Source organism: Polyergus mexicanus, unplaced genomic scaffold (assembly GCF_030449975.1).
Source record: "Polyergus mexicanus isolate NDT 795.1 unplaced genomic scaffold, iyPolMexi1.0 SCAF_23, whole genome shotgun sequence".
Taxonomy (NCBI): domain Eukaryota; kingdom Metazoa; phylum Arthropoda; class Insecta; order Hymenoptera; family Formicidae; genus Polyergus; species Polyergus mexicanus.
Genome location: NW_027223343.1, coordinates 878,940 through 894,046, shown reverse-complemented (window position 1 = coordinate 894,046; position 15,107 = coordinate 878,940). Strand labels below are relative to the sequence as shown.

The 15,107-nt window shown below is 37.0% G+C and overlaps 4 protein-coding genes across 14 annotated transcripts in view; 3 read left to right on the top strand and 1 right to left on the bottom strand.

The window, feature by feature from the left end:
- Positions 1-276: 276 nt before the first annotated feature.
- LOC138942678 (PITH domain-containing protein 1) lies at positions 277-2,776 on the top strand. Of its 3 annotated transcripts, none has more exons than XM_070313080.1 (6): positions 277-485; positions 902-1,084; positions 1,201-1,244; positions 1,338-1,412; positions 1,501-1,605; positions 1,738-2,776. In XM_070313080.1, exons 1-6 carry the CDS (start codon positions 483-485, stop codon positions 1,943-1,945), a joined length of 618 nt encoding a protein of 205 aa, XP_070169181.1. In that variant the 5' UTR covers positions 277-482; the 3' UTR covers positions 1,946-2,776. The 3 variants fall into 3 exon arrangements, with proteins under 3 accessions (XP_070169181.1, XP_070169182.1, XP_070169183.1); XM_070313081.1 differs by having other exon boundaries at positions 278-586; XM_070313082.1 differs by lacking the exon at positions 277-485 and adding an exon at positions 607-684.
- On the bottom strand, positions 1,602-3,630 carry Selt (selenoprotein T). Of its 3 annotated transcripts, none has more exons than XM_070313083.1 (5): positions 3,143-3,630; positions 2,772-2,901; positions 2,504-2,687; positions 2,199-2,422; positions 1,602-2,086 (listed from the first exon to the last, which is right to left on the bottom strand). In XM_070313083.1, exons 1-4 carry the CDS (start codon positions 3,268-3,270, stop codon positions 2,301-2,303), a joined length of 564 nt encoding a protein of 187 aa, XP_070169184.1. In that variant the 5' UTR covers positions 3,271-3,630; the 3' UTR covers positions 1,602-2,086; positions 2,199-2,300. The 3 variants fall into 3 exon arrangements, with proteins under 3 accessions (XP_070169184.1, XP_070169185.1, XP_070169186.1); XM_070313084.1 differs by having other exon boundaries at positions 1,602-1,979; XM_070313085.1 differs by having other exon boundaries at positions 1,602-1,974.
- Positions 3,631-3,782: 152 nt separating this feature from the next.
- Positions 3,783-6,686, top strand: Cog6 (conserved oligomeric Golgi complex subunit 6). Its single transcript, XM_070313079.1, has 9 exons — positions 3,783-4,004; positions 4,140-4,414; positions 4,504-4,648; positions 4,722-4,933; positions 5,010-5,233; positions 5,301-5,692; positions 5,777-5,938; positions 6,079-6,240; positions 6,315-6,686. Exons 1-9 carry the CDS (start codon positions 3,927-3,929, stop codon positions 6,546-6,548), a joined length of 1,884 nt encoding a protein of 627 aa, XP_070169180.1. The 5' UTR covers positions 3,783-3,926; the 3' UTR covers positions 6,549-6,686.
- Positions 6,687-6,762: 76 nt separating this feature from the next.
- Positions 6,763-15,107, top strand: part of Pkn (serine/threonine-protein kinase N) — a 29,547-nt gene continuing 21,202 nt past the window's right edge. Inside the window, exons 1-3 of one of the 7 annotated variants that reach the window (XM_070313074.1) lie at positions 6,763-7,403; positions 11,141-11,269; positions 13,188-13,389. In XM_070313074.1, the coding sequence (XP_070169175.1) occupies positions 7,380-7,403; positions 11,141-11,269; positions 13,188-13,389 (355 nt within the window). In that variant the 5' untranslated portion in view covers positions 6,763-7,379. Of the gene's footprint in view, positions 7,404-7,959; positions 8,433-9,644; positions 10,307-10,663; positions 10,705-11,140; positions 11,270-13,187; positions 13,390-15,107 lie in introns of those variants that run through there. The other 6 variants (XM_070313075.1, XM_070313069.1, XM_070313070.1 and 3 more) reach the window with 6 other exon arrangements.

Here is a 15,107-nt window from a genome sequence, read left to right as displayed (position 1 = left end):
AAATTGATGCTAAATTTTACAAGTAGCCATTTTTTACAAGAAACATATGTATATTATTTACTCGAAATATTCTCTATTGGAAGGACAAAAAACATTTTGGAAAAATCTAAAAAGATTTAAAGACGTAATTTTTAAAATTTTATAAATTATGAAATCTTTAGTTGAATAAATGAATAATCACGATTGTATCGCAGTATAACGTAAAATCTATATATATTTATTTACATATACATTGATTCTCCGTTATGACAAAAGAAACTTTGTTTACCGACCGGTTAGATATATTATATTTATTTTGAAAAGGAGTTTCAAGCTTCAATGTGTGTAAATAATCCTTCAGGACAGCTTCTACGTTTCCTTGTCTTTATGTGTCTTTCAACTGATAAAGAAAGTTCTATCTTTCATATGTAAAATATTACTTTGTGGCAATTGTTATATTGTTGAAACGATCTTGTTACGTGAACTTAACCTATTGCAGCCGCATGGTAACATCTTATATATATTTCTCTCTCCCTAATAAAGATACGTGACAAATACTTCAAAGATCAACAGTCATCGTCACAATCGACAACGAAATAGTTTAAACGTAATACATATTGAAAGAGCTAAGAGAGAAAACTTACTTATCTATAATTTATATACTTCTAAAATAAGTATAGCATCTTTTTTTCAATTTGCACATGTGTATGCGAAATTTATATTAATAACAATTTATAAAAACTATGTATAATATATTCGTAGACAAGTGAAAACAGCATATATACTTGAAATTATAAGACAATTATACTGTTATATATATACAATTCGCTTTGAATTTTATCAAGTTTTCATCTTAGTATGTATAACTTGAAAAGAAATTTTTGTTTATTATAGTCTTATTTTTTTATTTCATTGCTGATAGGATTTGCAAACAATGGAACATCGATGTAATTGTGGCAGTGCACATGATACAACAGAATTAGGCGTCAATTATAATTTATATGAAAAAATAGATAAAGATAGAGTAGAATGTCTAAACGAAATTGAGGAAGGTAGTGGTGTAAAAGTCTTTAAAACATGGGAAGAGAGATTAGATAAATCAGAGGTAATCTTCATATAAAATTCTTGTTGCGCATTTGAAATATATCTTAATATTTCTTATAAAATTTTGCAGTACTTAATATTTCTTGCTTTACATTTTTTAAGTTTATTTTGTTTTAGTACGTTCAAAGTGATACAGATGCTGAGCTCCTGTTCAATATACCGTAAATATGCAAATTTTTGAATTAAAAATTGTTTTGTATGTATATATATATATATATATATATATATATATATAGCATCTTGATTTTTTACAGTTTCACAGGGGATGTAAAATTAAAAGGGATTATTATAATTGGAGATGAGGATTATTTGCCCAAAACAGTAAAATTGTAAGTATAAGATTAACTAGAAAAAAATGTTGATATTCAAAAATTAAAGAATAATAAAACATTTTACCATATTTGTGTATATCAATAGATACAAAAATCGACCACATATGGTATTTGACGATGTAAATATGAATCCAGAACAAGAATTTGAGTTAATTACAGATTTGTATGGGATCCATGAATATCCTGTAAGGTATATATGCTATTTTATTTATATCTATAAGATTTATAAAATGTTAACAACTATAATTACAAACAAAATGCTTATATGAGATATTAAAACTACAGAAACTAGAAGATTTAGACACTATAAATTCTATTACAGAACAGTAAAGTTTTCATCTCTACAGCATTTAAGTCTTCACTTTGTTGGTGATCAAAATATGGAACAAATTAAAATTTATTATATTGGTCTCAAAGGAGAATGGACCCCAACTCATAAACATGGTGTGACTATTTGTACATACGAAGCACGTCCCTTAATCAGCGATCATCCAACTGATTTCAATGAAATCAATAGGGAGATTAAATGACATCTTAATTGAAATCTATTTTTGAAATCCTGGTCTTAAACATAAAAAATAAGCGATATTGAAAAGACGCTGTTATGAGATAATGTACCATATCTTGCTGTAGAAATTCGTACAATATATGAAACTCATTTAATCAATATTCTGTAATAAGAAATTTTGATAGTTTTATTTCAATTACATTTATATTTTCATATTCTTCTTATTGGAATTATGTATTCTATCATAAAAAATGTACATTAAAGAATTTACTTACTTAGCAAATATATTGTACATATTTTCATCACATTACGTCATATTAACAAACGTCCTGTGGCATGGTATGTAATTACATTAATCTTTAAAATAAAATTACGTTTTACGTTTGAAATTTGATCTTTTCAAACTGCATATCTGGATCTAAATGAAAATCAATTATTTGAAACAATTCAAGTGGTCGAGGTATCCTGCCGGTTTCAAGTTTTGACCAAACAGGAACATCTAAAAACATATCATAGCAAATACAATAACCTAATATTCAACGTAACAATCATACAAACAACAAGCATAACTTACGCTTACCATTCAAATGTATTTCAAATGCACCTGATGAAATTAGTTGACCTTCTATTGCATTGCAAAGCAGAAAAATGAGTATACAGGAATAAAAACGATTGCTTATACACCATTGCCATACTGATGTTTGGGGCAATCCAAAGTCAACTCCACTTACAATTAGAACAATTACCAATATTTTCAGTGTTCCCTAAACATACAAATTTAATATAGAAATATAGAAATAAGTTGTATAAATCAGCATAGTTAAAGTAAAAATAAAGAGTTTAATTACCAGCACTTTTGCAATTAACATATTGTAACCCGATGGATTAAAATTCTCTCCTTCGATGTGAAGTTCTGGATACTTCTCCTTAAGAATACTCACATATTGTTCAAAGGCTTTTCTATAGCCGCATGAGTAGCTGTAATGAAAGAACATTTATTTTATTTAAGGATAAGAATAAAATTTTCAAACAATAATGTAGTAATGATTGCTTTAGAATTTTAGAATTATATGAAGCTCAACAAGTATTTTGTTAGGCCTATGTTGTTTCATTTAACGATCGTTATATCTATTATCTTATAGAGCAAAGGAATGTCTTTAGTTGCGGTTGCCGTGTTTATCGAATAAAAATCAACAAACAAATGGATCGTTAATCTTACCAATAAAAGAATCTTAATGTCGGCCCAGTCTTTGCGCCGAATTTGGTTAATGGCACTTCCTCGCTATTCGCATCTATGCTGTGCACCAGCAAAATCGCGAGGATACACAGACGTATTAGCCAGCGCATATTTATCCTAATTCATCGAAGAAAAAACAATCGCACTCACTCGCGCGACAACTAAATGCAACTAAACGCATCGAATTACTGCATAGTATCTTGGCCTATTCTACGCATCTGTCTCTTTCTCTCTTTCTCTCTCTCTCTCTTTCACTTTCACTCTCTTTTTCTCTCCGCGTTACATCGATCTATCGAATCGAAAATATCGACATTATTAACCGCCTAATCTTCTTACATAATTTTTTATATTTCAGAGCGAGAAAAGATAATTAATTGCCCAATCTGTCAACACTATCAAATTCCGAGCAACTCGCGTCATTTATTACGAAAAGCAACATCCTCATTCTGACAGCTGACAGGTTGCATGTATACGCACGTCAGTGTGATGAGATTATAATTATATTGAATATCTGTTGAAGTTTTCGTCCTTTTTCTGCCCATATCAATGATATATTAAAAGCGTAATTCTTTCTTTATTTTTTATCGTCATAAATATGCAAAAATTTGCTTATTCATGCTCATTCCGATTGACATGTATGAATTTTTGAAGTGACTGTACATGTAGATAACGTGCATGTACCATCTGACATTACTGTCACGGTTCCATTGACATTTGTATATATAGGTTATGCGTTTCTGATAAACTTTAAAAATCTGAATTTGCGATGAGCGAGAAAAACATTAATTCCGCTTTAGTGCGGAGAGTCAATAAATTACTAGAGTCTAGAGTAGAACACGATAAGGTAAAAACTTTATGATAAATCATGATTATTTATAAATCCCATCTTGTAGATAGTCAAAGTTAAATGAATTTTGAAAGAAGTTTTAATGACTGCGATAAAAGGGAGAATGTCACAATTTCGTGCAATATATTTTAGGATACATTGGAAGCTTTGAAAGAGTTATCGACATTTTTCACTGAGAACACGTTAAGCTCTCGCCGAAATTTGCGTAGCAAGATAGAGAGAAGGAGTCTAGCGATAAACGAAGAATTTTTGGCTGCCTTTAAAGAGGTGAGGGCTTCCTTGGATGACATTTATCAAGATGTCTTAGGAATGAATACAGCTGTACAATCTATGACTAATCGCTTGCAAATTACAAAAGCTCAAACATCACAGCTTATAGAACAAACAACAAAGCTTCAAAACGAAAGGTGAAAACAATTTATACATATTTGAGCAATAATGTTTAACGATTATGATTGTAACTTTGATAAAATATATTGTTTGATTTTATTCCTAGTCAAGTATTATCCATACAACAGGAAGTTGCAAGTGCATTTATAAAAAATTTCCAATTGCATCCATCAGAATTGACTGTTTTGCACGGATCAACTAGGGAGTCACCCATAACAGAGGAGTTTTTTTCTGTAGTTAATAAAGTGCAGGTAGCCCATTAAACGTTATTTATTTTTGATAGTGATGATTATTTCTAGCACTTTAACTTTATTACGCATCCAGGATATTCATGGCAAATGTAGAGTGCTTATGCAGTCTGGTTATCAGACATTGGCTCTGGATATAATGCAAAGAATGACACTATTGCAAGAAGCCGCGCTTGAAAGACTATATCGATGGACACAAAATCATTGTAAAAACATAGAAAACGAATATTTGGCGCCATTACTCATTAAGGCTATGAATAAACTTCAAGATAGACCAGTATTGTTTAAGTAAGATGATTAACATTTGAGTACAAATATTATATGTATTGATTGTAAACAAAGTTAATATATTAAATATTTTTAGATATATTCTAGATGAATATTGTGCAAATAGAAGAACCGCCCTAGTAGGATCTTTCATAGATGCATTAACATTAGGAGAAGGCTTTGGTGGAACACCTAATCCTATAGAGATGCACGCTAATGATCCTAAGCGATATATCGGTGATATGCTTGCATGGTTGCATCAAGTAATTCCTGTAGAAAAAGAGAACATTCTTACCTTGGTGAAAGGTTGTGATAAGACAGGTAAGAAATGATTTCTCTTAAAGTTAATTGTTTAAATTGTTTAAATAATTAAATGTATTCATTACAGATATATCAGATCAGATGAAACAAGCATTAAGCAATATCACAGAAGGACTATGTCATCCCTTAAAATCGAGAATAGAGCATGTTATATCTACAGAGGCACCGGCAACAGTATTGTACTCAGTTACAACCTTAATTAGATTTTATCATGCTATTATTGAACAAGTCGTACCTGATAGTGTTTTAGATCAAACACTGTCAGATTTATTGGCCTTAAGCGAGAAAAGCTTTCTGAGCAGATTGCAAAGAGAAACGAGGATTGCTCTTGGAGAACGCGCGGAACCTCCTGGAAGTGATTTGGTCCCTGCTCCATCTGTTTCTAGACTGTTATCGCTACTAAATGAAATATTGTCTGTCGCCAGTATAGCTGAAGACAGGGAAAAGGACATGTTACAAGTACGTTTAGCGAGAACATCTTTTTCTGCATTTTATTAAGATTATCTTTAATATTTATTATATGTTATTTTGCACGATTGACAGATTGTGTCATGTATCATTGATCCATTACTTCAAGAAGTTAATGAAACAGCCTCTAGATTACCAACAGTGGATATGGCTGTTTACCTTCTTAATTGCATGCATCAGATACAATCGACGCTAGCATTGTACGAATACATGGATCAGAGATTAGAAAGGTTACAGGTGATTGGTTAATTTTTATCTAAAAGATAGAATTAGATATAATTGTAAGATTATATCGAGATATTTTCCATTGCTTTATTTGGTATCCGATCGTAAGTTTGGCTATTACTGACATTGTATTCGCAAATAATATGATTCAGGCACAATCAGATGCGCAAATCGATACACTTACATCAGAACAAGCTAGTTCTTTGGTAGCGCATTTGAATCTTGGTTCGATTTACACTATTTTGCAAGGACGTGAGCAGGGACCACTCTCGTCCATACCTGGCATGGATGCCCTCAGTGTAAAAGAATTCACTGTGAGTGTGATTTAATTTACTGTGTAAAGTAACATATAATTGCTTGCAGACATTAATGTATTAATCCTACATAGAATAAACTGGAGGCGTTCCTGGTGATGCCGGATGTTTTGCTATTGCCACAAATAAGTTTGTTACAAAGTAACAATCATCGCACGATTACTCAGAAACGATCGTTTGAAGTAATCGGAGCTATATATAAGCAATTGTACGATTCCTGTCACAATCCGAAAAATTTGTACCAAAACCCTAGCAGCCTCTTTTCTAGAACACCCGAAGAACTTCTTCAGACATTAATTTTTCAATAATTGCGTATTTTTTACAGATCTCCGAAGACATATACACATTATATGTACCCCATTAGATTATAATAAATCGTATTAAAAAACGAGCATTTCATTCTGTATAAACGCAAAAAATATGTTATGTTTTTAAATTGCAGTATTTCAATTGATTTTGCAATACAATTAGCTTATCTAATAGCGAATTTATATCGAGAAGAGATGTCTTTTTGACGAAAAATTACGATACCGCAATCAAATTTAATATCCCGTAGCGCCAATGATCGCGATTGGCGCGCGATTGCGGAGCGCGGGTGACGACGGACGCTGATTGGCCTCGCGAAACGCGTCAGCCGCGACGATGCCTTGCGCGGCGATTGGCCCGGCGTTCTCAGTCAGTCAGTCTTCAGTCGCCAGTCTGATGCAGTGGAATGTGGTCGTGTTCGCATTTTGTTCTCGTGTCTCTCATTCATCCACCTATGTTGTAGTGGTGCGCGCAGCTTCATTAACGTCGTCGAGTCGTCGGTTAGCGTCGTTGTCGGCAACAATACTCGAGCTTGGACGATTATCCGGTCATCGCGCTCCTAGAGAGAGAGAGAGAGAGACAGAGAGATTCGTCGACGACGCCGCGCGTCACATCACGGGGCTCCCGTCAGACGCGAAATGCGGCGCCGACGCACGCAGTGAAATATAATTCCAGCGCCGCGGTCAAACGCACCATGGACCACTACCTAACGTCGGCTCTCGGCGACGCTCACAAAGGACGGATGGAAAGCGGCGGTAGTGCATGAGCGCGAGTGTGAGAGAGCGTACAGAGAGAGAGAGAGAGAAAGAGAGAGAAAGAAGTGCGGGAGCAAGATGGCGGAATCGAGCTATTATCAGGTGAGTCTCCGTAACTCTTCACGCATCTCTCCCTTCACGAAACTCGGGCGCGTTCGCCGAGTCCGCGCCTTGTATCCCGGACGCCATAATCGTTCACCTTTCCCGGGACACGGATCTCCCCGATGAAAGCGTTTCCCATCTTTGTCGCTCGCGACGCACATGCACTTGTACCGCGATCCCAGGTGCGAGGGGTAGGTAGGAGAGGGGGATCGCAAGCTTTCCCTCATCGCGATGACGGGAAATCGACGCTGTTTTCGTGCTTCGCGACGAGCGTGCTCTCGGAGTCGATCGGGAAACCGAGCGTGACGGATCGCGCGCACCTGATATATGCATCCGATTTCTTACTCGCTCCGCCTCCTACACCGATCGTCCGGGCTAATTGACTTCGCTCAACTTGTAGGCTCTCTCGTTGTTATTCCCTTCCAAATTACCGTACAGCGGTGAAGGAAAATTTTTAATCTACGAGAGGATTAAGCGACGTTGACGCAACAAGTACCTAGTTGTAGGCTACTTGGCTTAATTGACTCCGCGCTTCGCGGTTTGTCGCTTGCTCCGAGATTGTACTTCTATTTACAATGTAGATTTAGTAAAGAAAATTAACCACGCGACTCCTTAATCCGGGTTCAATCAGTCCGCCACCGCGTACATTGTATTATTTTTCGCAGTTAATTAATTTCCTAAATTACGAATAAATGTTGAGCGTCGAAATTTCAACTCGTCGAAACGATACCGATTTCACTCCTCGTTATCGTTTCGCTTGATGTACAGACGGAGAAGGTGAAGTTAGGCTTCGGTGTAACCGCTCCCGACTGACTTCGCGCCTCCGTCGGTCCCCGGTAACACCTGCTCCCCCGCGAGCCTCATTTACCGACGAGACCGAGGATGGGACGTCGGAGAGGAGCGTGTTCGGCCCTGATAACACAAACGGATCACCGCGATCCTGCGCATCCTTTCAATACGTCATGGAATCGGAGAGTCGAGGAATCAGCGCCGATTCTCGTCTCCCGAAACTTTCACCCGTTTATAACCGTGAGTCTGATTTTCGATAAAGAATTTGGCACGATCCGACTATTCGCTCTTTCAGACTTTGCGAGAAATAATGTCGAGAATATCGCGGATGTAATAACTTTAGTCGTGTTTGTTTAAGATTCTTTTTTTTTAAACGGAATATATATATAATCATTCTGGCGCGTTGATTTTGCGACGTACGCGATTTATGCAGTTACTTATACACGCGCTAGATTAATATGTTTTTCTCGTAATGCAGTTGTAATGGATTATTAATGGATCGATAATTCAACGCTATCACAGATGTTAGAGATGTCTTTCTAAATTTGACGTTGCGCTCGACGCGCGTAATGGTTTTCGCCTGGGAGTTTTTGCATCGGCAAAAACAATTCTCCATCTCAGAGCAGAGCTCGCGCTTACGAGTTGAGTCAGACACTGCTCGTTTATATTTCTCAAGCTCCTCGAAGCAAAAACGCTCGTTCGACGGGGAAAAGGGAAGTTCCTATGACGTCGCGACGTCTGTTGACCTCCCCGGATTATTGTGCATGGCACAAATATCGTAGAATGTATATAAAAATAGATCGTGCGTCGGTGTGTCAGTTGTCTGGTATATTTCGTACACGGGTATCTCCTCCACAAGAGAGTCTCCGCTCTCCTAAATTAATGTCCAGATACTTCCATTCTCCTCGAAGACAGTTGGAATTTTCATCATTCCCTATCTCCGTCTGACAATCTGTAATTTATACAAAGTATAACTTGTACAATCGAATTTGTAAAATCAGATGTCGCAATTTTGCGCAACGACTTTTCACATAGCCATGCAATTTCAATAAATTTAACAGGCATATGTTGTTACATAATAATCCAAATAACAGATAGATAGCGCTGTACATATTAATTATAATTTATAATATTTAAATTCATTTATATTTCAATATTATTATTTTTTTATAAATATATTATATATATATATATATTTTTTTTTTCTTTTGTTACAAATATATATTTTATATATTAATTTAAGATATAAATTTGTATACATTTCTCGCGAAATAAATTGAATTTATCAAGATTACCACATAAAGTGTTTAATTGAAAAACAGTATACACGTATGTTTATTTACTTAAGTGTATGTATAAATCTCATGACATAAATTACGTGATTGCGTCAAGTTAGGTACACGTCAACTAAGAAAATTAATCGGTTGTTTTCTTAAGTACCTTCGTCCGTTTATGTAAGCATCGTGAGGGGACGATAAAAGTGTGCAGGTTTTTGCAGTCGAGTATCGGCTGCGTTATCGGCACGGCTGATAAGAGATAACGGCCCGCATCGGCACCGTTTCTTCTTCAGTCAGTTGAAATTCTCGAATTCGACCTCTCGGAGGAGCGCGCGTCGCGCTCTCCGTATGAAAAAATTCCGTTCTGTTACATCTTAGTCCCGAGTGTAAGAACGATAGTGGAAATACGTGTGTGCGGACGTGATATTGTAGATTTTCGCTGCAACAGGTGGTTGACGCTTACTCTGCCCGCGCGGTCGCAACTCCAACATTATCGCTCATGGTGACTGTGCGATTCAGTGATGGATTAATCGGAAACTGCTATTTTTTTTTTCCTTATTCAAACGGGCGTGTGTTTTAATAAGGTGTTGTTAATAAGACGATTATCTCTACAGCGTGTAATCTTCATATTTCGACGTATGGCGCGATAATGCGCTAACAAGGAACAGAGATATCTCGGACACATTTCATTTTCGGTGAAGTCGCGTCTCTCTCACGAAAATAATAATGTCGTTTATCAGCGTGGATAAAACGAAGAAGAAATCGGGCGCGTGCAGGTGCATTTCGTTCACCAAGGCCACTTCTAGATACTTTCGGACTTGCATGGCCCCACGCGCGGTACGTTTTCAAATTGTATCAAACTTTAAATTAAATGCAAGAGAATGCGCTCTTTAGGAAAATCGAACAGCTGACAATAATCCTCTTACGGGTGATTCAAAATCGTCGACTGCGACTCGCGGATTCCTCTCTCATTGTACACTTGAAGTAGATTCGCGTCCGTTATAGAAGCTTAATCGAGAATACCCTTGAACGTTTCAATGGACAAACTAATTGAATCGCGATGTGGATTGACACTCGTCGACGTACAATAGACGATGTTGTTTCGCGCCAGTATTGCGAGAGATCGATACTTTTCCCCTCTCGCGTGCGTCGCTTGCCTAGAGTCTACCATATATCCGTATCTGTCACGAGTAGGCCATATGCCCGCCACGCCAGACGATTTCCGGTTAGGAGAGGTAAATATATTCCGCAATATCTCCGATCATCGACACAATTTCCCGGTATTATCTTAACACTATTGCGAAATCACTGCGCTCATCGTTATTACGAATAAATATTAATATAACGCGATTGTAATGTTGAAAGATTACATGGTCGATATTGTGCGGAAATAACGCGGTGCAACGTCGATTATTAATTGATACGAATCTTCGCACATGGTATAAATGAAAAGTGGATTCGATATATATTTAATATTTTTTCCTGTATTTACTAAACTCGCTAATAGAACTAGAGCAAAGATTTTATTTCGATTACGGAGAAAGGATTTAGTTCGAGAATGATTAATCGTTCGACGAGCCACTCGACCTTATCCCTCGTTGCTTCGCCCAAATCCTACTCGCCATATATCAGCCGTCAATAACGCGGGATCGAACTTGGAATCTGTTTCAGGGCGATTACATCAGGCACCCAGTTCTTTACGAACTGTCGAGCAAGTATGGAGTGGCTGGCAGTGACCAGGTGCCCTTGCCGGCTCGTCTCGACGTGCTGCGAGAGCACATACGCCGAGAAATACGCAAGGTATGTCGAGTTTCGCTTACGCTTTCGCCGACTGCAGCTTCTGCGAAACTCTTTTTTTTTTCTGTATACGATAGCTGGTCTCGACACCATTGTTTCCTTTCTCCTCTCCGTTCCGAGTATTGTCTTCTTTATTTTTTTCTTCTCTCATAATAATCAGTGTTTAGTTTTCTTTTTATTCGGAAAATTAATTGAATTAATCTGTCCTTGTTTAATCTTAAAACGCTCATTGTTCTCAATCTCTTTTTATCTCGAATAAAAAATAGGTAAATTTACAATAGACTAAGGTATCTATCGTAAAGAAATTATGCAGGACTAATCTATCCTAATCTTATTTTATAATCGATGGAAATTAATTCTTCAAAAATCTTACGTCTCCTACAAGATTACAAGACAGCAGAAGTATTTACGCGCGATTGAGCTTTTCGCGTATACTCGTGTGTTTTAATATCCGGCGCAAGTACACGTAATGAGGTTTCGTGATCGATGGTTTCCGGACGCGCGTTTTAAATCACGTTGCGAATGAAAACTTGAGGGTGGTCCGAACGTTTCTGTGCGATTCGCGTAGAAACTAGTTTCTCGTCCGGCGATACGATTTTCTTTCTCTCACTCACTCTCTCTCCTTTTTTTTCCCCTTACTATTTCCTCCTGTTGCATCTCTCGGTACTTACTAAGCGTCTTTACGAGAGACTCGTTACGAGTCTTTAACCGGTGCCTATCGTTAATGAATCCATCGCGAAATAGAGTCGTTCGTGTGCAAATGCAATAATATACAATACCATAGGTTTCTTAACGTAGCACATTTTCATAAATGCTTCCTATCAGAGCAATTTACTGCAAACGGTAAGTCAACTGCGGCATCGTAGACAGAATGGATGCGTATAAAGTGTCTCAGAAGTTGGCCATTCATCTCAATTGCACTATTATTTTACCTGTTATTTTATGTTATTTTTCTTCTTTGGAAGAGAAGTAAACAGTTATCTCTTTTTTGCGTTAGTAATTATCGTCAAGGAAAAATAATTTTTGTTTCGCTCAATATATTGACGCACAATAGTTGGAGATTGTATGCCGCGTGCTGTAACATGCTCTAGATTAGAAAATAAAAATCCTATCGGGTGATTCATCGCGAACATTCGCGGCGACTGTGCAACAGCCGGTAATAGAATAGCAAAGGGTATCATTGGGCACGTGTGCAATTTTACGGCTCATTTGCTATACGAAGGAACGGCACGATGGATGCGTTTTAAAGGGTGCAACATGCCGACCGCATAATAAATGCATGTAATTAAATATCGCGGAACGCAAGGCCCCGCTTTTTCGCCCGAAACGAGCGCGGTTGTCATTCGCAACGACGAATCAGTGAAAATATCTTTGATCAAAGCAATGACATAATTAATATTACTGATTTTCAGTATCATACTTTGTTTCTCTCTCTTATGTCTAATTAATTATACAATAGCAGCGAGATTTCGTTGAAAAATCAGTTAGAATCGTGCATATTTGCAATATGTAGCTTTTAAAGTTTTTTTTTATTTATTTTATATTGTTATTTTTTAGGAAAAGCTCCTTCCCACACACACAAATATATTTGGAATGAAACACATATAATCAATATGATGACTCCATAAAGAATAAACAAGAATTAAATTCAGATATTTCTTTAAAAAAAAAAGAGATATGAGATATTTCTATTATATAAATTTATCATATATATAATATTATATAATATTATAATATAAAATTTATTTTAAAATATTACTGATTTAATGAAAAAGTCGCTGCCACTGCAATTCCTTCTTTCACACAATGAGATTAAACTTATAACTGAAATCACTGCTTATCAGTAACATCAGTAATATACTGATACTATATTTAAGAGAGTATTTTATTTATGCTTATTTCTATGTTTTCTCGTTCGCAGGAATTAAAGATAAAAGCCGGTGCGGAGAAACTGAGAGAGGTCGCGACCGATCGCAAATCGCTCTCTGACGTCGCGACGATCGTGAAGAAGGCAAACAGCAAGCTGAACGAACTCCAGGCGGAGCTCCAGCAACTCGAGAGCCAAATTATACTAACGCAGGGCCAGCCCCAATCACCGCAACAGAATCACTCCAATGGTCAAGGTTGGTAAAGAATAGCCGCGAAGAAAATACCATCTTCGCGTATGTTTACTTCAAAAAAGATCTCCAACGAATTTTAAGTAATGGAACGCCGTCTTCGATCTTGATCTCGCGACAATCGTAGAAAATATTAGCGACGTAAATTTATATCTTGTCGGTTTATGACTTATTTAATAGACATTATTATGTGAATCGGCGTAAAATATAGAAAATTGCAAGCAATTAAAATGCACTTTGGAATATTCGATAAGCGTATCGTATCATCATATATTCAATAGATCTTTTTCCACTTTCACGAAAGGAATTTTCGATAATTTCACATTTATATTATTATGACTCGCGTCAATTATTTATATCGCTCTACTACAATATTTATTTATCAATTTACCGTATCGATAGATATAATAGTCAATGTTCCAGTAGACAGCTCCCTAATCGCGCTAACGACCGTTCTGTGTCGTTAACGAGAGAGAGAGAGCACTTAATAACTTCACCCGCTAACGAGGCGATGTCTTCGGGTTTACAAAGCTCGTTCGAGCATGCCCCGGGAGCTGTTCGTCCCATTTCGCCATTACGTCGCCGACAAATCAAGCGTATCTCTTCGACGCAATGACATTTCTGACTCATCGATCGTTATATATCTCTCTCTCGCTGTACGTTAGATACGAATCCGTATATTAAAGTTAAGGAGACGATCGACGAGATAAATATAAGGAAAGAGGGAGATAAATATAACGAGTGATATATTTATATCCTCTTCGTCATGATCGATTGGTTAATCAATTTTTAAAATAATGCGTGTTAAAAATGGTATATTTTGATATTAAAATAATAGCATCATTCTCTCTCTCTCTCTCTCTTTCTCTCTCATTCATTCCGCGACATTGATTTGTGTATCAGCTGAACAGCTCTGTGCTGTTTACCATTAGATCTAGCGAATGTACGCACGCATACACACACACACACGCGCGCGACGGATTAAAACGGCATTCAATTCCACGCAGCCACTAGCAGTTTCGACCAGCAACAAAAGGACGGCAATTATGCGTCTGCGTGTCGACTATTCTTTCCCTCGACTCGACATCCCCCTCTGTTCCTGCCGCGGAAAACGTAAATTGAGAACGATTAACAGAATTCTTTATAATCAGAGGTCGTGGCCGTCTCTCGGTATCGCGTGTGCCGAGTTTATAATACAAATTTAATCGACGACTTATTTTATTTAACGTCGTTTTAATCTGACTTTGAATATCTCTCAATACTGATTTGAATATTTGGAGAAATTGGTCGTTTCGAGAAAATTTGTTCGTCCGTATCAAATCGCGTATCACTGTATTAAATTCTTATCCGACGGTAGTTTTATATATAATCGTATACATAGTTAAAATAGGCTAATCTAATACGTTCACTGTTATGAGCAAAGAATCGTTTGACTCTTGAGGAGTATTTTTCGCTGCGTTACTTCGCGATGAGTTGTACAAAGGAACTACAGTCTTGCGCTCGCTTTGAATTGACGGTAAGTGGTAGCGGCTATTTATATCTTGGACCCTGACGCTCTCTCTGTATATTGACTCCAGTTAAGTCAGTCATCATCGCATACTCGATCTCGGGACTTAGCAACCTGTCTCGGGGGGGGGGAGGGGGGTGTCTCATTCAGTTTCCCTCAGTACGAAGCGAGAAACGCGTTCCTGCCATTAATGTTCGAAAGCTCAACGATCGCGAGA